This window comes from Protomyctophum parallelum (assembly GCF_964188405.1).
Source record: "Protomyctophum parallelum genome assembly, chromosome: 7".
NCBI lineage: Eukaryota > Metazoa > Chordata > Actinopteri > Myctophiformes > Myctophidae > Protomyctophum > Protomyctophum parallelum.
This window is the reverse complement of record NC_139705.1, coordinates 32608781-32631972: the sequence shown is the minus strand read 5'-3', so window position 1 is coordinate 32631972 and position 23192 is coordinate 32608781. Positions and strand designations below refer to the sequence as shown.

At 41.3% G+C, this 23192-nt stretch overlaps 2 protein-coding genes across 4 annotated transcripts; both read left to right on the top strand.

Annotated features, from left to right (window-relative positions):
• The first annotated feature begins 322 nt into the window (after window positions 1-322).
• hspb7 (heat shock protein family, member 7 (cardiovascular)) lies at window positions 323-6631 on the top strand. The gene is made up of 3 exons (XM_083768837.1): window positions 323-873; window positions 4246-4370; window positions 5389-6631. The coding sequence occupies exons 1-3, from the start codon at window positions 708-710 to the stop codon at window positions 5566-5568; spliced, it is 471 nt and encodes a 156-aa protein (XP_083624963.1). The 5' UTR covers window positions 323-707; the 3' UTR covers window positions 5569-6631.
• A 752-nt stretch (window positions 6632-7383) lies between these two features.
• zbtb17 (zinc finger and BTB domain containing 17) lies at window positions 7384-22368 on the top strand. Of its 3 annotated transcripts, none has more exons than XM_083768786.1 (15): window positions 7384-7527; window positions 8856-9104; window positions 9782-9967; window positions 11303-11620; window positions 11829-11915; window positions 12439-12722; window positions 13337-13479; window positions 13937-14237; window positions 14360-14447; window positions 14945-15061; window positions 15185-15305; window positions 16656-16786; window positions 18379-18645; window positions 18888-18971; window positions 19922-22368. In XM_083768786.1, exons 2-15 carry the CDS (start codon window positions 8900-8902, stop codon window positions 20365-20367), a joined length of 2778 nt encoding a protein of 925 aa, XP_083624912.1. In that variant the 5' UTR covers window positions 7384-7527; window positions 8856-8899; the 3' UTR covers window positions 20368-22368. The 3 variants fall into 3 exon arrangements, with proteins under 3 accessions (XP_083624912.1, XP_083624911.1, XP_083624913.1); XM_083768785.1 differs by having other exon boundaries at window positions 8839-9104; XM_083768787.1 differs by having other exon boundaries at window positions 8813-9104.
• Window positions 22369-23192: the final 824 nt, after the last annotated feature.

Here is a 23192-nt window from a genome sequence, read left to right as displayed (position 1 = left end):
AATCTAGTTTGAAAAAAGTTTTGTCCCTTATCTCAAGAATGGGTGAGCTATTTCAGGGCTGGTGTGTGTCTGGAATGCCAACTGTTGACTCACCCTCTCTCTCTCTCTCTCTCTCACTCTCTCTCGCTCCCTCTCTCTTAACCTCAAGCCCTTCATTGCCGAGAACTTTTCCGACCACAGACCCTCTCTCTCCCATGATAAATATAGCTCACTGTTACCCTTCCTAAACACTGAACAACATGCACACGTGCCCACGACCCTGCCCACAAGTCACCAGCACACAGCTAAAAAAGGGAAAAAAACAATACAATATATAGAGTGCTGGATGCAGCAGATGCAGTCACACACACAGAGAAAACACACACACACACACACACACACACACACACACACACACACACACACACACACACACAGCAAGCACACACAAAGTGGAACGATAAAAGCAAATTGGATAACACACAACACAAATAGGTTGAAAAAGAACACTTGACTACTAAAAGAGCAGCTTGTGAGTGAGTTAGGAGGAGACGGGACACGTCCAGCGTTAGGCCCCATATCCATCATCGAGGCTGAAGAGAGTGAGACTTTCTGGAGCAGCATCAAGAACAGTCGTCCGGTTCACCCCCGCCTGTCTCTCTGAGCGCTCTCCTTCCTCCTCCTAGTGGGACACTCTGAGAAGCGCTCACCTTCACTCGCAGCCATCCATGAGTGGGACCAACTCCTCTGCCTACCGATCGGAGCGCAGTTTCCACCAGACCTCTTCTTCGTCCTCGTCCTCGTGCAACCCCCACATGGAGAAGAGCAGAGGACTGTTTGCCGACGACTTTGGGTCCTTCTTGAGGCCCGGGACCGACGCCCTGGGATTCTCCAGTAAGTCCGGCCACTGATTCTTCTGGCACACACTGTGATCGCACGCATAAAACTGTGTTAAAAAGTGATGGGAACTGCAGACTGAAGTGACAGCTTAAAGGCATATTGCCTGTAGAGAAGACAGCTGTTTCTGGCACACATAAGATGTTGGTTATAGCACAATGGGACACTGTTTGCTGTCAACTGACTGCATTATGGTCTATTTTTTCCACTTTTAGAATCATTTAACACTCAGGATTGTTCTGTGCAGTCATGGAACAAAATATGTCCAAAGTGAAGTGATGTTTTTACTGTACATATTTAAAATAACAAATCAGTGCACTGTATGTGATCCATAACTGTGGCTTTAAACCACGTTTTGGCCTCCCGATTTTAGGCATGTCATATTCAAAAGTTTAAATATATTCAAATAAAGGATATGATTTAAAACTAAATATAGGTCTACAGTATGGAGATATAGGCTATAGGTCTATTTCAAAATGTTCAAAAATAGCAGATTTACAAGCTCACAAAGTGTCACCGTTTAACATGTGTTGTGAGCTCGTAGATAAACTATTTGAAATAGTGGTTTGTGGTTAATGTGAAGCAGCCAGTGTGGTGACTCTGTGTGCACTCTGTGGGCAGCCACTTATGAATTCATAATAGTGTGACATTTGAACTTTCAATAGAGCTGAGGGCCTCTCTTGCCAAGTGTATGATGTTGTGGTTTCTCCGCAGGGGTTGGAAAAGGCACAAAAAGGAGGGGAGGGGAGGGGAGGGGAGGGGTTGGCTTGGTTTGGGTTCGGTAGCAGTGAGGCAGAACAGGATATTTTAGTGCCTTCAGCAGTGGTGTAAAGTAACATTTAATTTGTAAGTACATTTTCTGTACAAGTACTGTACTGTAATTTTGAGGTATTTTTACTTCTAATTTCCAATACTTTTACTTCTACTCCACTACATCTCAGAGGCAATTATTGTACTTTTACTCCACTGCATTTATTTGAAAACTTTAGTTACTAGTTACTTTGTAGATTTGATTATTATTAGGCTACAAAACATACATTAACACTTCAGGCAGCCCTATACATTTTGGCCATTTGAAATTTCCGATCTGCAAGCTCACAATGCGTCGCACAATGCGTTGTGATGCGACGCATTGTGAGCTTGTAGATCTGCTATTTTCAAAAGATTATTATACATTCAAAAACTTTAGGGACATTCTGCATAACGAGTACAGTACATTCTACCTTTGGTACTTTAAGTACATTTTGATACCAATACTTTAGTACTTTAAGTACATTTTGATACCAATACTTTAGTACTTTTACTCAAGTACATTTTGAATTCCAGACTTTTACTTGTAATGGAGTACTTCTATATTGCAGTATTGATACTTTTACTTAAAGTAAGTAAAACAATTGAGTACTTTTTCCACCACTGGCCCTCGTGGCATGCCCTTAGGTGCTGGGGAGAAAAGAGAAGGGTGAGTAGGGGGAAAAGCTACATGTGCGCGCACACACACACACACACACACACACACACACACACACACACACACACACACACACACACACACACACACACACACACACACACACACACACACACACACACACACACACACACACACACACACACACACACACACACACAGAGGAACCGGGGAATGCTGGACTCATTGCCAGTGAGGTGACTTCACACACTGAGAATGACTGGGATGATTACTGCATACGTAAACCAGATGGTTGCTTGGTGACCGCTGAACAGACACACACACTCATGTCTAGTTTTGGTGGTATGTGTGCCTGAAATCATTTTTCTTCTTTAGCTCTCTCTGTCACTGGTTACTAAACAGACGTCAATGGCCTGCAGGCAACACTTTGAAATTAACTATTTGAATGTATTGTTTCCGTGAGCAAGCTATGCGATGACGCAAAGTTAATTAAAGAGCCACACATATTATGATATGGGGGAACCTTTGAAAATGTTCAAAGACGTTAAAAATAGTTTTACTCTCCTAAGACACATTGTAAAATAAATAATGTATCTTTTGCTTATAGGACAATAGAGGCATGAGTGCAGGGACACACACATACAGTACAACACAAGTCTCAGCATGTGGTCAGCTGCTACAGGCACACCCCTTTATCATTAACCTTGAGAGAGACGTTTCACTCCATTGGAGGTTTAACTAACAGTCATGTGTGCGACTATGCATGCCTGTAACAAGACCTCATCCATAATGCATAATACTAGCCTGGATCCAGCCCAAAGACCCCGCCCACTCTCTGAGTGGACTGCATCAAGAAAGCTATACAGTCTGATAATCAGGCTATAATGCAACAACACGCGGACTGGGTGTAAACACACTTGGGATTCCATGCGCGGCCAAAAGCCGCTCGTTGCGGCAACCCCATTGGATGGAAATGAAGCTCCACCCACGCGGCAGAATGCAGCGTCGGCCAGATTCCCGGAAAAGCTTGCCGCTGTGGGCGGAGCTTCATTTCCATCCACCAGCTGTCTAAAAACCCGGAAGAGACACCGGCCATGAGCGGCTTTTGGCATCTTCGTGACACTCAGGTGTGCCTGCGGTTGAACTTTTAACTAACCTGTAGTTTTTTTTGTTATCTTTTCCTATTTGGACAGAATGTAAATGGTAGTTAACCACTTAAGCCCAATTTCATACTTTGGCTATTTGAAAATAGCAGATCAATTCTACAAGCTCTTCAAGTCAGGTGGTGAGCTTGTAAATTTGCTATTTTTGAAAATGTGTGAAGATTTTAGACAAATCTTGAAATAGCCAAATAAGAATCACACCCGTGTGCAGTAAGGGGCGCTTTTATCATCTATTGTCTGTCTGTGCTTGTCATGCTGATGAGATGTTCTGTACAGCACTTTGGTACAATGAAAATGGTTTTTAAATGGGCTTTATAAATAAACGTGATTTTATTTGATCTATTGCTTTGTTAATGGGAATTTAATATGACGTAAATTTCATATTTGTGTTGTCTACATGACGTAAATTCTCCATTCATTGTCAATGGCATTTAATGTTTGTGTTTGTGTCGTATTGTTATAGGAGGGGCTGGCGCCCCTCAAAAATGTGGATGCCAGGTAATGTGGGCATTGTTTTATGCAAAAAGAAATCACACACATGTGAAGTCCTCACTTTTCCGTCCTCACCTTTTATCCTCAATACTACTTTGCTCAGCCAATCAAATCATCGCTATGGGGTGCTCAGCCAATCAAATCATCGCTATGGGGTACACAGTACACAAACACACAAAGCTGGGAACAGGAGGGGCTAGTGCCCTTCAAATACAGAACAAAACAATAATGAATCACATATAATTGCATGGGAATTTTCATACGTTTTCCCATCTTTCTTTCCAGGCCCAGCTGGGAACATCAAGACTCTGGGAGACTCTTACCAGTTCACAGTGGATGTCCGAGACTTCTCCCCTGAAGATGTCATCGTTACCACCTCCAATAACCAGATAGAAGTCCGTGCAGAAAAGGTAGGCCACCCCATAATTTTTAATGATCCCAATCCATGGCTTTCTTGTGATAGGCCCACTGAATTTACCCTTACATTCATTATTTAAATCACTGTGAATTGATGTTACTGTCAAAGCTGCAGGTGTTTGCATCTTTGAACAAGAAAAAGTAAAAAATGGGACTTGGGTGGCACATTGGTAAAGTTTCTGCTCACCATAGGGGTTCAAAGTCTTTATCACTGTGGTAGCAACTCCTACAGGTTGGTCAAGGTCACCTATAGCAGTGGTGCTGAAAGATCCCTAGGACCAGACCAAACAGTAGGGGTCAGCAGTGAAACTAAACAAGTGTGTGTTGATGGCAATGGGCTGCTATGCACAAATAACTGAACACACAAAATAAGTATGTAGGGCTACAACTATAAATGATTTCCTTATTCTACTGAGAAGTGAAAAGAACTAAATTGATTATGTTTATTAAAGTCAAATATTGATCATATTTATAATCAATTCAATTGATTAGTTTGATTAACTGCAGCACCTCAAAGAATAAAGGCCTATTCATAGTCCAGTTTTCGGTAAAGAGGTGACCACCGAAAAAGAGGTTAGTCAAAACAGAGCAGGGACGGATTAACCCCCACGATGGCCCCTGGGCCGGGAATTTTTGCAGGGTCCCCATAGCAGGTGCGTGTGACATTTTCGTGTTTTTATCATCTTTTTTACCTAAATTTTACAAAATCAATGGCTAATGAGCCCTTATCAGGGTGTCAAACCTATACTGTGCGGTCCAATTTCCCTGAAGGGTCCCTGGCCCACGGCCCCACTGGCCCAATGGCTAATTTGTCCCTGAAACAGAGAGATGTGTTGTGTGAGCCGTGACCACCGCGGCTTGACGTCATGCTGTAGTTTTCGGTGGTCACCTCTTCACCGAAAACTGGACTATGAATAGGATAGGCCTTAAGGGGAAAGCCCGGCCTCACACAAGTCCAGCGAGCAGTGTCGATATATGTGATATAATAGCATCATGTCTGCTTCTTGACAGCTGGCTCAGGATGGCACAGTGATGAACACTTTCACTCACAAGTGTCAACTGCCCGAGGACGTGGACCCCACCTCGGTGACATCCTCCCTGGGCACTGAGGGGACGCTGACAGTCACAGCACGCAGACACCCGGCCAAACATGAGCTCACGCAGACCTTCCGAACAGAGATCAAGATATAAAAGACCACCACAAGCTCCCTAATCCTTCACTTCCTGTGTTTTGTATGCTACTTCCTATTCTTCTCCAACAACACTGCTGTACATTCTGCTGTGGTGTTGGCCCTGTGCTTCATGACGGTGTTTCCCAAACAGTGGGTCAGGACCCATCGTGGTCACATTTATGTGTCGTGAATGGTATGTCATTTTTGAGAATTTGCTATATATCTTTTTTGTTTTTTTCATTATTTCAAATGATTTTCTAAAAAAGAAAATCTGATTTTTTTTAAACAAATGCCCACATTTTTTCCAAAATCATTTCAGAAATTTTCCACCAAAAAAACAACATAAGAAATAGTGAAAATAAAATAGCTGATCTCTCGTGGTGTGAGCTTGTAGATCGTCTATTTTCACTATTAAATAGGGCTTTAGTGGTTAGTTCATAATGCATTTTTGCAAGTTTGTGTCCTCAGTGTCCTGACTCCAGAGACAGGATTTATCGAGCTAAAGTTTAGGAAACACTGGTTTATGAGAGTGCCCACCTCTATGTAAAAGGTTCTATGTCCGCACAATGAATAAAAACATCTAAAATGTCTCATTTATGTAATTGTGAAATTGGCAATCGGTTCAGACATCTTGTTTATATTTTGTCTTGGGAACATGGCACCTAAATAATCAAGATTATTGTTCAACTGATTGTAAATTGTCGCTCACCATGGGAGCATAGCCTATTGCATTTTCATCATGCAAAACATATATAGGGCCTATCATGCAGCATTTAGATAGACGCATGCACGCACGCACGCACGCACGCACGCACGCACGCACACACGCACACACGCACACACACACACACACACACACACACACACACACACACACACACACACACACACAACAAATGTATTAAGCTTAGCTGTCAGTATACTTCAAACACTTGGTACAAAGTTAACTTACTCTACTTCTGATTTAGAAAAATGTATCTCATCTTTATAGGACTCACTTCCACAAAAATATGGTTGTTTAATAATGGATTGTATATTAGTTGTGTGAATAAATAAATGTTTCCTTTTTGGATTGAACCGAACCTGTGGTCTTCTCTGAACATATTAGTAGGCCTAGCTGAGAGTAACATTGTTATCACATTCCTATTTCAGGGAATGGGAGTTAGGTTGGTACATTTGATCATAAAACTAGAACTTCTGTTTTATCAGACACCTGTTTATCTGAAACTGAAACACAGAGTGAGTGTGGAGAGAAATAGTACCATAATGAACATTAGAAGAGATAGGTTAATAAGATGGGTTGAAAATGGGTGATTAATAATATATTACTTTAATATATTTCAGATATTTATCTGTGGATATGTTTTGTTTGTTTTAAACCCAGGCTGTCTGTGTTTGTCGCAGTGTTGATTATAAAGGCCTTGTCTACTGCGCCATCACGTGGTTATTGTTTGCATCACCCGTGCAAAAAATTATAATAAACCGAATCGACCCCATAGACCGGAGAGCCGGTCGCGCTATTATTGGCTAGTTTGGTTGCTGTCTTGGCTCGTCACAGACATAACAGTTATATATTATATTAATACATTTTAGCTGTAAATGGTCGTATGTGATAACGTATTACCGGTATATATTTTACCAGTCAATGTATTACAGTAAGTTTCAAGACTACTTGAAACTTTACATTACTGTCCGAAGTTGTTTTGGGAGAAAATAATATTGTCTCCCAGACAACCAACTAGCCAATGGCGACACGTCCGTCCCTCCGAGCTATGGGGTTTAAATCCTACCACCAATATCCATTCGGCCACTATCAATCGATCAGAGAGTGGAAGATGGCGGTGGATTGCTTCTGTGGGGCAAGATCGATCGCCGAAAAACTCGATTGACTTTATTCCAACAACAACTGTGGGAGAAAACAGCTCTTAACAACGTGTGCTAGAGCATCCGAAGCCGTGAAAGCTACGATTATAAAGAGGTAATTCTGTCGCTCGTCTCGATTAAAATGGCGTTTTAAACCGACTAGGAGAACGAGGCTGTTACAATGACGGGGATAATAAAAAAGGCCCTGTGTTAGAAGAACGCGCCATCTTGTTGCTCCACTCACTGCATGCAGAGTCCAGGCACACTAAATTAATCCCTGATAGAAAAGGCACAAGGATTGAGGAATTGTAATCAATCAGTTGCATTGTCAAACCAAAGTGTTCAAAGTTTAGGAACATTACAACCTGAAATATCAAGAAATTAATGTTTCCTATTCGATATTACAGTGTAAAAAAACCCATTACGTTCTCTGCCCACGACGCGTGTCGCCTTGTTGACATTAGTTGTCTTAAACCAAGACCATGATTATTATCACAATCACATTAGACTGTGATCATCAATCATCATTGCCATTGCCTACAATTGAATGCTCTCTTTTTTCTGGTATTTTACTTACTTCCATCTTGATTCTTACATAAAGCTTAGCTAAATTGTTGGTGATATTTCTGTAATATTGATCACGCCTTGGTCTAGCCCTAGCCCCTTTCGGGACCCTACGTAAAACTTTTTTGATATTTTGTTGATGCACTGGGTCGAACAAATGTCAGAAACTTCAGTAGCATTTGGGTTCTGCTTGGAGGGCTAGTCTAGCCCTAGAATGGCTGTTATGCATTGCATCTATTTTAAAATGAAATTAATGTCACAGCTGGATCAAGGCTACTCTGCAGCCAAATACATGGATTGGAGTTTGGAGGAAAGCGTTTGAGAACAATTTGCATAGCTTAGTAGTACTAAAACACAGCAACATACTTGTAAAGAGATGCATAGATTCTCCATAAATACATTCATACATAAATATGAGTTCTTTGGATCTTGGAAATGGGCCATATATTTCTGAGAAAGTAATGGTGAATTGCAATGATGCAAATAGCCTGCATCCTTAGACCCACTAAATTCAGAAAGGACGCAATCATGTCACACTGGTCCTGGGATGCAATACTGTGCTGAGTGTACTCACACAGTAGGCTACTGTACTCTAACGTCATTGAAGTAGAACTCATAAAATGTCACTGGGATCCATTCTAAAAGACCACCCCTGGGTCCCTGGACCCATTGCATTGAAAACCTAGTATTTACATCACTGGAATTGTCCATTCTAATCATAGAGTTATAATGACATACATTAACATTAAGTTAATGTCATTCTGTTAATGTCATAATGTTATTCATGTTAATGACATTAACATTCTGTTAATGTCCCCACCTTCTGAACACAACAGTAACATCCCACTTCTTGACTGTCAAGTGTCAACATGTTTCCAGAACCATCTTGCCGATCAGACTAGTCCAAAACCCCCTGCAGGAGGATGGACTTTCCGTGGCACAGCGGGAAGGTTCTGGAGCAGCTCAACCAGCAGCGACAGCTGGGCCTGCTGTGTGACTGTACCTTTGTGGTTGACGGAGTGGACTTCAAGGCCCACAAGGCGGTGCTGGCAGCCTGCAGCGCTTACTTCCGCACACTCTTTCTGGACCAGAAAGATGTGGTGCATTTGGACATCAGCAACGCAGCAGGTAAGGACAAGGGATGGGCAATTATTCGGTCAACACATCGGTATCGGACGATATTGGCCTTAAAATGCAATATCGGTATTGAATCTATATCAAAATAATATATTGTTTATTTTATAATAATTATGTTGAAAAAGCCTGAAAAAGCATTTTGTGATGATCAAGGATGATTCTGTCGGTGTTTTCCAAGAGTCAACAAGTTAACATTTTTAAATAAAAACTATACATTCAAGCTGTTTATGTTGTTGGGATATGGGCCAACATTTAAAAAGAAACGGTGCATCCCTAGTTTTAGAATAAAGAGGCATTGTTTTTTTTTGTTTTTTTTCTTCAAATTCTGTGTTTAAAAGCCTTTTTCAGAATGGCCAAAAGTATTTATACAGAATTAGATCATATCGACATCGATTATATTGATTATCGGCTATAACATCAATTCATTATAGCCTATTGGATATCAATATCGGCCAAAATGTCTCATTGGTACATCCCTAGTAAGGACCTTGGATTAGGTTGTATATGTACAGCAGTGGTTCTCAACCTTTGTGTGTGTGTGTGTGTGTGTGTGTGTGTGTGTGTGTGTGTGTGTGTGTGTGTGTGTGTGTGTGTGTGTGTGTGTGCGTGTGCGTGCGTGTGCGTGTGCGTGCGTGCACATGTGCGCGTGTCTCGTGTTATTATTGAAGGTTTGGGCCAAGTTCTAGAGTTCATGTACACCGCCAAGTTGAGTCTAAGTCTGCAGAACGTGGACGATGTGGTGGCTGTTGCCCACTTTCTCCAGATGCACGAGATCGTAAATGCTTGTTCTGCCTACCAGTCTATAGCGGTGCCCACAGCCCCCCCTCCCTTGGCAGCACCGGACGCTACTGCTGGTGAGTGGAGGCTTCAACATTCTTTGGCCATTACACACACACAGTAAAATCCCCAGGGGCATGAAACCATGGCTGATTTTGTGGTGCCTGTACAGGTTAAAAACATCCAGAAGGACAAAGACATGGCAGGCTAGTAAATAACACAGCTGCAGCTAATAAAATTAATAATGGGCGTGTTAGAGATTTACAGTAGGTGTGCCCAGAGTCATGGGTGTGCCAATGTACAAAAACATTGAAGCATGGATAGACAGTAGTCAGCAGTATTGTCTATGATAGCACATTGGCACACCTAAATCGAACACACCCTGTATTTAAACGTATTAGCTGCAACTGCGTTGCATGCACGGAATGCCCGATATTGCTTGTCCCTAATAATTATCTCCGTCCAGCGCTTCTGCTTCAACAAAAAAACAGCATTTATACATTGAGTTATGCCTTTGATAACAACCATTATTTCAAATGGTTAATTTGTAGGGGTGCACGATTATGAAATTATTTATGACCAATCTCCGATTATTTGCAGGGTCATATATCTGCTGATACCGATTCTGACGAATTCCGATATTATACGGATTACGCTGCCTTCAAACATTAGAAATACACAAAACAAATTGACGGTCACATTATTACTGCGTCATCAATATCTGTAAAAATAATCTGGATTATATTGAGACCGATCCAAAACCGATATGGAGTTTTTATGTCCGATTTCAATATGCTACCGATTATATCGTGCATCACTATTAATTTGGCTACATTTATATACTATTCTCTAAGAGTAGCAAATCTACAATGAACACTGATGATTTTACTGTTTAGTTTAGGCTACGCCATCAGATCTACAGATTCCACGCCAAAGCATATTGATATTGGTAATTTACTTGGCATCCTGCTAATTTCAAAGTCATTGATTATAACACAGCAGGGCTACACTGAATGCCATTTGGGCCATACAATCCATGGATTTAGCTGTAAAATCGTAATGGTCTAAGTTTGTAAATGCATTGATCTGTCAGGCTGGTATCAGGTACGGTCGCCCCTAAACCATCAGGTTAGGTTTAACCGTTTAAGCATAATTTACTTAGGTTACTTTAGGAATACCAGGCCGCACAGTTCCGCTGGCTGTATGCCCGAGGCGAGTTGGTAAAGGGGCGACTCATCTGGTATTCGGCAGGCTGTAATATGTAGCCCTTTTCATCCCATGTATTAAAATACAGGATCGTTTATCGTTTTATCGTCTATTTCTTATTAACAAAAAATGGAAAAGAGAAGGCTTTAATTCCATGGCACTGTTTTTTCTTTTCTTTTTTTTTCACTTTCTTTTCACGACAAAAGAGAACTTGGAGGGCGAGTTTAACCCGGCGCCTGAGCTGTCGGAGGAGGCCACGCGAGTGGATGAGACTCCGGTCACAGAGAACGAAGCATCCAAAGTCATCCAAGAAAGCTTGAAAGAGGAGCCTGTTCGTGATTCACCGCAAACTGCTCCCACTGCTCCCAGCAGCCCCGTGAAAACGCACTCGGTACGAGGACGACCCCCGAAAAGTGCCACCCCCGCTGCGCAAAACAAAACCACCACAGAGAACACGGAAGAAACCGTGGCAAAAGATGTTCCTGAATTTCAGGATGACCCCTCAGACACCGACTACACACCCAGTCAGTATTCTGTCATTTCCATTTAGACATCATTTTACTACCCGTTTTCATTAAGTGAGATGTGTGTGCACACACGCACGCACGCACGCACAGAGAAAGAGAGAGATTTGTATGTACGCTCATGAATATTATATTATCTCGTAGCAATCATAATTATGTTTGTATGACAAACTAAACTTTCTTTATTTTATTTTGTATTTTATACCAGAATCACCCGTTAAGGCAGGCAGGTCGTCCTACATGAGCTCTCGAGGGAGGAGAATTAGAAGGGCTCCTCGGCGAAACTTCCCACCCGGTGAGACTGCCATTAGTAACTATTCAAAGCCCTTGAACAGCATTTCAATGAGAAGGTGATTTCATTGGAGGAGCCGGGGGGGGGGGGGGGGTTTGTCAGTTTTCAGTGGTTTTTGAGTATTACCAATTTCCAGTAGACACTCCACTACATCTCAGAGGCAAATATTGTACTTTTACTCCACTGCATTTTTTTTTAAACGTACTAGTTACTTTGTAGATTTTGATTATTATGACAAAACATACAGTAACCACTTCAGCCCTACTGTATATACATTTCGGCCATTTGAAAATAGCCGATCTACAAGCTCACAATTGCTTCGCATTGCGGCGCATTGTGAGCTTGTGGATCTGCTATTTTCAAAAGACTTGAGAAATGAGATTCTGCATAATGACTACTTTCTACTTTTGGTGCATTTTGATACCCTGGAAAACTCTGGACTTCTACTTGTAACGGAGTATTTCTACATTGCAGTATTGAAACATTTGAGTCAGTTTTATATCCATGTGCTCACCTTGTCATATAGACAACGACTCAGACGAGGAAATGGCTCCGAATAAGGAGGAAAGGAAAGCGGCGGAGGCCCTCGGGGAGGCAGCGTCGACGGAAGGAGAGGACGGTGTCGCGGAGGACGCGGCCGACGACGAGGCCGACGACGAGGAGATGGACGGCGAGGAAGACGACGACCTCGACGACCTGACGGAGACGGAGGATTCGGGTAGCGGACGAGAGCAGCGGCAGGGACAGCCAGGCGCCATCAGTAGCCGGTCCGAGTCCAAGCCTTATAGCTCCGTGACGCACAAATGCGATGTGAGGACTGCATGTATAACGTATGCATGTGATCAGTGGTGGAAAGTAACATTTACATTTTGCTTAAGTAGCATTTTGTATTTCTACTGTACTGAAGTATTATCAATTTCCAATACTTTTACTCCACTACATCTCGGTTCCAAATATTGTACTTTTACTCCACTATAATTATTTGACGACTTTAGGTACTAGGAGTTACTTTGTTATTACTTTATTATTACAAAACATACATTAACCACTAAAGCCCTATAAGGGCTATATACATTTTGCGACGCATTGTGAGCTTGTAGATCTGCTATTTCCTAAAGATTATTTTACACATTCGAACCATTTGAAAACTTTTGAATACTTTTGTACTTTAAGTGCATTTTGATACCAATACTTTTGTACTTTTACTCTTATTTATTTTGAATTCTGGACTTTTACTAGTAACAAAGTACTTCGACATTGCAGTATAGATACTTTTACTTAAGTAAATAATGTGAGTACTTTTTCCACCAAAGCACTGTGGTAATGATGACTCTCTGATTTGTTGTCAGACAATGGTTTTAGAGACAGATAATTGTTATGGTAAATAAATAACCTGGCCATGCTAACGCTGGCTTCTTTTCCAGGACTGCGGCAAGAAGTTCACTCACACAGGCAATTTCAAGAGGCACATCCGCATTCACACGGGGGAGAAGCCGTTCAGCTGCCGTGACTGTCACAAGGCTTTCTCGGACCCTGCTGCCTGCAAAGCGCATGAAAAGACACACAGGTGTGTCCTTGTTTTAATCAGCCTTCCAATTCATAGGCATACCTAAAATTATGATTTACACAGAATGTTAGTTTTGGGAATTTAATCCCATGTTTTCCTCCCAGTAAAGTCATTCTGCCATCTCCCACATCCACTTGTACTGCAGTCTCTTGCAGCTACTGACCCCCACTTGATTTGTTTGTTTGGGAGGCAAACACATGTTACCTTCGATACCTGTGACATTGCTAGCCGCTTCTTTTCACCTGCTTAGTTTCACCAGGAGATGTCATACAGTAACACATGCAAAATAACATAAGTTCCCCACCTCCTGCCAACAGGCAGTCTTGGGCGCTATGGTTCCAAGACGGAAGCATAGCGGAGGACTTAAGTCCCTTTTTCTATAGCATCTGTTTTAGTGTAGCCATAGAAAAGTTTATTTAAATAATAATCATAATTTCCACTTGTCGTTGCCTCCTAGTCCACTGAAACCATTCTGCTGCTCCACCTGCGGCAAGAGCTACCGCCAGATCAGCCTGCTCAATCTGCACCGCAAGCGCCACACGGGCGAAGCGCGTTACAGCTGCGAAGAGTGCGGCAAGCTCTTCACCACGTCCGGCAATCTGAAGCGGCACCAGCTGGTGCACAGCGGCGAGAAGCCATATATCTGTGACTTCTGCGACAGGGCCTTCTCCGACCCCACGGCCAAGATGCGACACCTGGAGACCCACGACACCAACAAGGGGAACAAGTGCCCGCACTGTGACAAGCGCTTCAACCAGGTGAACTCAAACTGATGGAGCTCACTGTGCCATTAGAGCTTAACATTTAGTTAATTGTCTGTGCCTTTTCAAGTTAATATATTCCATTATCTGGTTATTTATGCATTGTTTTTGTTTTGCAGATGGGGAATTTGAAGGCTCACTTGAAAATTCATATAGCAGACGGTCCTCTCAAATGCAAAGAGTGTGGGAAACAGTTTACCACTTCAGGTACGATTTGATGGAAAGAACAGAATAGAGTACATTATATCAGTGGTTCCCAAACTTTTCAGGTCGAGACCCAAAAGATAGATTAGACGTTTGCCCAGGACCCAAACTACTAGTGAAAATAGCAGATCTACAAGCTCACAACATGTCCCTTCCCACCGGGTTGTGAACTTGTAGATCAGCTATTTTCATTACTTCTTAAACATTTGTTTTCAAATGTATGGATTTTTTTACAAACATAATTGAATTTTGTTTTTAATTCATGAAAATGTTTCCTTTTTTGTGCACGTTTGTGCACGAAAATGTTCTGATCAAAAACTAAATTTTGGTAACACAAAATAAAAGGGACCCATAAAAATGTGTCCACGACCCACAAATGGGTCCCGACCCAGTGTTTGGGAAACCAAGAACTAAAAGAAAGGGAGAAGAAAGAGGCACCTGCAGAAGGATAAGAAAAGCAGTCGTACTTAACCATTTTGTTTATATTTTTTATTTTATAGGAAACTTGAAAAGACACTTGCGCGTTCACAGTGGAGAGAAGCCCTATACCTGCATGCACTGTCAGAGAGCTTTTGCTGACCCCGGGGCCCTGCAAAGACATGAACGCATCCACACAGGTACTTCAAATTTGTCATTTGTCAAGAAAAAAAGGTATCCATTCCAGTCACGTTTTGCATTCAGTATCAACAAGGGTCTGCATTCCACTCTGTCGCATGATCGCATCTAATTCATCTTTGCAGGAGAGAAGCCCTGTTTGTGTGTTATCTGTGGCAAGGCCTTCACCCAGGCCAGCTCGCTTATTGCCCATGTCCGCCAGCACACCGGAGAGAAACCCTACGTTTGCGATCGCTGCGGCAAAAGGTCAGTTTCTTCACAGATGGAAAGTGCTGTATGAATGGCCATACATACAGTGTTGGGATAGTTCAGTTCACAGTTCTTTTTTTTTTTTAATGAAATAGTTCCGTTCATAGTTCATAATTCAACATTTTGAACTAAAGTTCATTGTTCCAGAAAATGAACAATTTTAGTTATTTTTAGTCCCCGTCCCCCGTCCCCCCAATACGTTGCTGCCAGCTATTTGTCAAACATATTGCCACAGCCCATACAGAACCACAGATAGCAATTATTGTATCCAAATAGGGTTTAAATTAGCATTGAGGGGACAGGCCTCATATATATATATATGTGTGTGTGTGTCTATGATTGTTTGGCCTCCAGTCTTTAGCTATCAATAAGTGTGCGTGTGTGTACTGTTTGTGAACAAAGCCACACAAATGCAGTCCTCATGGGCATGCAGTGCATTTAGCCAAATTGAAGTAGTGAGCATTATAAATACTTCATCTAGAAGCAGATAAAGTGCTTCACAAGAACGATGTTGATTAAGAGATTAACAGGATTTGCATGCACAGATTATGAGCTATGTTTCAAACTGTCATAATGGGTTTGTCTATTTTGTAATGTCACGGATGAGTTGTGATTGGTCTACTTTTGAGGAGACAAAGATATGTTACAATTAAGCCCTGAGCTAGATGGATTCGTCTTTGGCCACTCTGTAAAGCTGAGGTTTTACCCACGGAAATCACTGAGATTTACAGTGACAAATGACCTAAAAATTCCTCGAAGAGAGGGTTAGGGTTAGTTCTAGAGAATTTCACAGAATTTTGAGGTTGTGATAATAATAGAACACGTGTCATGAGGCTTTCCAAACCGGAGTATGGCAGTTAACCCCTTTACCCCTGGCATCCTCTCTGGTATAGGGCATATACAGATATATATCCACAGATATAAACCCCATTCATCTTTCCCATAGAGATTTTCAAAAGTATTTATATAAATTATTTTAAGCCTGGAAATTCCAGGCTGGAACGAAGCCATTCAGGCTCCTGGTGAATCATGGCCATAAGAAAATGGATTCTGCCGCAGAATATATGAAAACTGCAAAGAAAAGGGTATTTATTAAATATAATATATAATGTAATTAAACATTCAAATCTTTTTTGACACACAATCAAATGTTTTATGGTGGCTGCCACTACTATGCCCTATTTTGGGCATGGCAAAAAATGTGGTGTCAGATGGCAAGTCGACGCGTAATGACGCGTAAAGATTGGCTATTTTGGCTATGTTCCAAGAGTTTTGCTTACCCAGTCATGTCTCTGTACAAATGAAGTAGACCAATAGTGAGACGCCTCTTCTTCTCTCATTGGACAGGTTTGTCCAGTCTAGTCAACTTGCCAATCATATTCGACATCATGACAACATCCGTCCACACAAGTGCCAGATGTGTAACAAGGCATTCGTCAACGTGGGAGACCTCTCCAAGCACATCATTATTCACACAGGTACTGCAGACATGTTTACAGTCGTATGGATCATTTTAAATGTTGCTTCTGGTATTATACTCTGGGGAAATTACCTGAGACCTAGACATGCATACGACTGTGAACATTTAAAGATGGGGTGCCACAATTCTTGTATTTTTCCGGTTTTTCATGTGTCTATGAGGTGACAGTACTTCATTAGACACCCTGGAGTCGTTTTTATGTGCAATGGTGTATTAACTTTGTATTTAGGGTTTTTTCCTGGAGGCTGAACCCTTGACAGTCAAACGGGCCAATGAAATAAACAGTAGTAACACTATCAACCCCTCTCCTAACCCCTCCCCCTTTATCATACAACTACAGCTGTGGGTGCGGCTTCAGTTCAGGTGGATCACCACCCATCACCACCCACCAGGCATACTTAATGAACTGGTGGGCGTGTCCACATAAAAGCATTATTTTAACAAATACTGTACACTTTTTGGAAAAAGTTCTTCCTCCTTATACTATAATAATACCTGATGATCATGTTTTAGGGTGGAAAGAAATGTTTTAAGATGACCCCTGATTCTTCTGTATACTGTACGTACAGTAGCTAAGGGCAAATATGACCATGACATTTCTAATTGCGCTGAAATTGGAGGGAAGGGGGCAAATATTCACCCCTATAGAGCGTCGCAGTTCCGCCCCCTTTCATGACGACGCCAGGCCCAGGAAAAAATTCCCAATGCATTTTTCCCATATACATTTCAAAAAGTATTTATTTAAAGACCTTTTAAGCGTTGTACAAAGCCAACTCGAGTCGTGACAAATCATGACAACAAACAATATTTTGGACCAAACAAATAATTACAAAGAAGAATAACAACAAAAAAGTGTTGTAACCTGCCGTTTTTTTCTACTTTCTAATTCTTTGTTTGGCCCAATTGTTTATTGTCATGATTTGTCACGACAAGAGTTGGCTTTGTCCACGGTGTAAACGTCTTTAAATAAATACTTTTTGAAAAGTCTGAGGAAAATGAACAGGGATTTCTTTTCCGGGTCTCTCGAGGGGGCGGGACTGCGACGCTTGATTATATCTGATCCTGTCAGTAAACATTGAGGATGTATCCCTGTACTTAAATATATCAGTATGTAGGTACCGTTTGCACAGGGTACTTAATTGAAGGGGCATTCCACTCATTTTCAACATTTTACTATGTTATTAATATACCTTGGAGCTGTTGTGTGGAAATAATAATAAAAAGGTCCCCCCATTCTGTGTTTCCTAGAACTGGAGGTCTGAAGAAAATCATTAACATGGTGAATCACATCTTGATGATCAAGATGTGATTCACCATGTTAATGATTTGTTACATACCACAGAAGGGGGGGACCTTTTTTATTATTTCCACACAACAGCTCTATGGTATATTAATGACATAGTAAAATGTTGAAAACGAGTGGAATGACCCTTTAAGTACCCGGCGCAAACGGTACTTACATATTCATACACATAGTTTTCATGGGCTATACCTTTAGACACTTTATACTTTATAAAACGACATTTAAAATGTATAAACTGCTCACATATTTTATGGAAATGAATGCCCTCTATTCTCCACCACACTCAGGAGAGAAACCCTTTCTCTGTGACAAATGCGGCCGTGGGTTCAACCGCGTGGACAACCTGCGCTCCCACGTGAAGACGGTGCACCAGGGCAAGGCGGGCATGAAGCGGCTGGTGGTCGCCGGGAGCGAGATGGACGAGTGTGTCGACGACTACGCCGGCGCGTCCTGCACCTCTGACAACGAGATAAACATTGTCACGGTGACCACGGAAGACATCGTCACCCTGGCAACGGAGGCCCTGGCTGCCAGCGCTGTAACACAGCTTACAGGTCAGATTGTGTGCGTGTGTGTGTGTGTGTGTGTGTGTGTGTGTGTGCATGCACGCGCTTGCGCATGGATTTCAGTCATTTGGATTCCATAGAAGCCCGTGTGCATGTCTTCTGTGAAAGCATGCTTTCGCGCTGCGACGTGTTGCGGGAGACAACACCCATCCTGTACTTTTGGGTGATGACATGCGTGTGCATGCGTGCGTGTGCAGTTTTACTTACTCTTGTAATCTGTCCATACACAGTGGTTCCGGTGACTGTGTCTGCAGACGAAACGGAGGCTTTGAAAGCCGAAATCACTAAGGCTGTGGAGAAGGTGCAAGAAGCAGGTGAGTCGTAGAGAGACAACATGTCTCCACCTCAACGACTTGAATCCTATTCTGGGCCTCTACAAGCTCATGTTTTGAGCTTGTATTTCGGCTATTTTGGCGAAGAGATTTGGTCTAGACTCTAGAGTGTAGACGGTACAGAGCAGATTCCGATCTCCTTTTTCCAATTAACACTGGTTATCCTCATTTTCTACATTATTTCTTGTTGGAATAATGTCCCATTAGTATTCATAAAACTGAGCATCTTCTGAGAGTCTCAGAAACGCTGCACGTTGCGTGGAAAAGTTCTTGCACGTCATTCACTGGATCGCCGGGGTCAAAGTGTAGCCTGCTGCTAACGCTGACGTCGACTTCTGTCTGCAGCAAAATGGTGTCGTTGACAGCAGTCACACAGACGGGCGAGTAATGACACTGGAGTATAATCTGTGAATGTGAAAACTACAAACCGTGATATTGTCATTGTATCAACCCAAATATGAATCGGGTTGATTTCATTGCTGTGTGGGGTGTGCTATGCTTGTGCTTGCCCACAAAATGCATCATGGGAATTGTTGGACCACAGAGAAATGCTGAAACAGTTGGTCGGTTGAATCATAAATATTGTTGTACATTTTGTACAACAATATATGTACAAATACATTACATACAAATACAATACATTTTGTCTGAATTTGTCTGAATTGTATTGAGAGGATGGCATGGAGAGGATGGCATTTACATATGGAAATAATGGAGAAAACAGTAAAACGGTTGATCATTTTCATAATTATCAACCGTTAACTGAAAATGCACATCAAAAGTCATAGTGTCCGTATGGACTCAAGCATGAAATCATTAAATCTTCACATAACAATAAATAACCCCCACCACCAAATGAGCTCTATAGATGTACATTATCTAATAGTAATTGATGATTTTCTTTCTATCGTTGCATATTTTTCTCCACACAGACCCCAACACTCATATCCTGCTTGCTTGTGACTCGTGTGGCGACAAATTCCTGGATGCCAGCTCTCTGGCTCAACACGTACGCATCCACACAGCTCAGGCCTTGGTCATGTTCCAGGCGGACTCTGACTTTTACCAGTACACAACGGCAGCTGTTGCTACGACTGCCCTGGGGGATACCGCCGCAACCTGGCAACCCACCACCGCACAGGTCATACAAGGAGGGGAACTAATCTTCCGCACCCAGGAAGCCGAGGGGGAAGTGGAAGGCGAGGGAGTGGCAGTGGATGCGGAGGCCCAAGGAAAAGGGAGAGAGGAGGGAGAGCCCCAGGAGGAGGAAACGGAGGCAATGGGAACTGAGTCCAGATCGGGAGGGGAAGACGACACTGCTGTCACTGAGGAGGAGCAGCAAAGAGAAGAGGGGATGGAGTGTGAGAGCGAGTCATAGAGTAGCAGCACTTTTAGGAATTAATATGAGAAAAGAGCCAATTCAAACTTAAAACTGGAGTAGTAAATGGAATGAGTTGCAGCATTTGTAAAGCAAATAATTATAATAATTGTCTTAGGAGTGGACCTGGTGAGACGTAGGAGGGGCCCGGACAGGTGTCAACCCACAGAGCCTAGTCCTTCCATGTGCCAGAATGGTACCTCCCAGTCCCGGCAGAGTAGTTCAGGAGGAACGGATTGTGTGGCCCTGGTTTTTCCCTAATGGGACTTATCGAGGGTAGCTACTGGGACGTAAGTCGGGACTTGATCACTCCCGGCTGGGTCACCTGAGTGAGGGGTATGATGTTGCGAGACCCGAAACCCTGATGACCTTGGGATACATCACTGAGGATACGTCCCAGGTGCATCCATTTATGTATGTATTTTGTTATATTATATCTTAAGTTAATGCCCAGTATACCGTCAGAAGTCAGTGGTTTTTTGTTTTTTTTTACCTACAGGGTAATTTACATTTACATTACATTATTCAGCCATGAAATGTATTGTACATTTATATTTCTGTCTGTGGTTTGGCAAATATAATTGATTAAGGGGTGCCTGCCTGGTGGCTCATATGCACAGACCATTATTACCCATTTTGAGCGTCAGGATCCAAGTTTGAATCAAGGTTATTATTATACAATTTATTTGTTTTTTTTTGTTTTTTTCTTTTCAATTTGAGGGTTTGTTTTAATTCGTTTTTAAAGTGGGTTTGCTAGTTTTGTTTGTTTGTAAAGGGTTTCTTTTTTTCATTAGTGTTTATTTGTCGGGGTGAGATCCAAATAGGTCAGAAAAAGTATATTGTATATCCACCCAAAAATACTAGTGCCAGATTAAAACTAGATGTTTTCTCAATTATTTTAGTTTTGTAAAAACAATGCTGTTCCAGTTAGATATACTGTAGTTTTTGGGAAACCCTTTATTTATTTATTTTTGTATTTCGTTTTCATTATTTCAATAACCTTAGTTCGAATCTGACCCCATCACACATGTCTCTCCTCTCTACCCTTGGTTTCCTGTCTGCACTGACCTATCTAAAAAAGAAAAACATAAAATTGACAAAAACACATACAAAATATATATACATAATATATATTGATTCATGGTGGCACATAATTCTAGATTATTTACTAGGTTAGTTGTTATAGGACATGTTATAGGGCATAGCAGTGGCGGCCATTTTCTGGCTCCATCGATCCAGACCCCATTCGTCGACCCCATAGAGATTGCCAAAAATATTTATATAAATAATTTTAAGCCTAGAATCAAACCATCCAGGATTCTATAAAATATTAATAATTGATATAAATGTTTTTGGAAATCTCTATGGGAATCAGAAAATGGCCTATAACTTAGTGTATTTATTTTGTATATTGAAATACAGACTTTGACATAATCCTTCCTGGATATAACTAATTCAACAATATAAATGGGTAAATCGAATCACGAAGAAACATTGTCCTGTGTTATTTTCTTCAAATGGTCCAAATACTAAAATACTCAGTTGAAAGTATTTTTCATGGAAATCAAAGTGTACAGAGAGGCCATGTACTGTACATTACTAGTAGGACAGCCTCCAGATGTCTTGTCATGAGCATGTCATGTGCTGCTGGCAGACATTTTAAATGCTGTGCATGTTGATTGTTTTTGTTATGTGTCCTTCAAAGAGCTCTTAACGTAGTAAGCTTAACATAACATTTGCTAACATACGTTCACTCCAACTCTTGTCCAGAATAAATTACTTTTCCCTCTATGGAACTTATTGTATTGTATTGATAATGTATTTATTTATGTTCAACCAAGTGTCTATAGCAAAGATGTATTTACATATTGATTCCTTCCTGCAATCATGATTTCATGATTGTGAAAATTATACCACACCTACTATAATCCACAGATGGGCAGAATCATGTACTTATAGCCCTGTTTGTAGGCTACATATTTGAAATGCAAATAAAACATATTTTGCCATGAACTTTTCCTCTCAAATTACATTTTTATTGCATTGTATTACTGCATTACATATTACATTTATCACATGTATTTGTTCCAAACACATACTTTGCGATAGTATGGAAAATGTTGCCATTATTCTTTACTCTCAAAACAACTTACTTTTGTATAATACTTATTGTATAATAGTCTACTGGTAGATCACGATCTACCCCTGATCTACACGCTCACAATGCTGTGACCTTGTACCATAGTAGATCTGCTATTTTCAAATGATTTGAATATTAGAAATATTATTAGAAAATATTAGAAAACTTGAAATGGGACATTCTGCACAATGAGTACTTTTTACTTTTGGTACTTTATTACATTTTGATACCAATACTTTTGTACTTCAGGAATTTCTACTTGTAACAGACATTTTCCACCACTGGTATTTTTATTGATTGAAATATTTATTGAACCATTTGCAGAATTACAGTACATTTCAAGCACAACTCAATACAAAGACTGTTAACTGTGAGTGGACGACCAATAAAGCATTGCACTTGTTTACAAGAGGGTCCACACCTTGTTCAATTCATCAAAACATTTAGAGACGTACAAATATACACTTCAAGTTCTATATAGCCAAAGAACAGAACAGGAATTAATCAGGAATTCAACATGTAGATGAATATATTCATATATTTAGAGTAGACTAGTGTATGTCTTTATTCCAAGGACCACTCGATACTACATTGTTAGAATAAAGCTTTCATTTGATTGGTTGAACGGCAGCCCAGGGCGACTGCCGCGTTCTCGTACGCCATTGGCTGGATCGCCGGGGTCAAA

Bases quoted from the DNA above. Each gene is read 5' to 3' on its own strand.
- zbtb17 (XM_083768786.1), top strand. From the start codon at position 8,900: ATGGACTTTCCGTGGCACAGCGGGAAGGTTCTGGAGCAGCTCAACCAG. The intron at 11,621-11,828 runs GTCAGTATTCTG...ATTTTATACCAG, and splicing joins AGACACCGACTACACACCCA to AATCACCCGTTAAGGCAGGC. The intron at 16,787-18,378 runs GTACTGCAGACA...CACCACACTCAG, and splicing joins GCACATCATTATTCACACAG to GAGAGAAACCCTTTCTCTGT.
- hspb7 (XM_083768837.1), top strand. From the start codon at position 708: ATGAGTGGGACCAACTCCTCTGCCTACCGATCGGAGCGCAGTTTCCAC. The intron at 874-4,245 runs GTAAGTCCGGCC...CTTTCTTTCCAG, and splicing joins CGACGCCCTGGGATTCTCCA to GCCCAGCTGGGAACATCAAG. The intron at 4,371-5,388 runs GTAGGCCACCCC...GCTTCTTGACAG, and splicing joins TAGAAGTCCGTGCAGAAAAG to CTGGCTCAGGATGGCACAGT.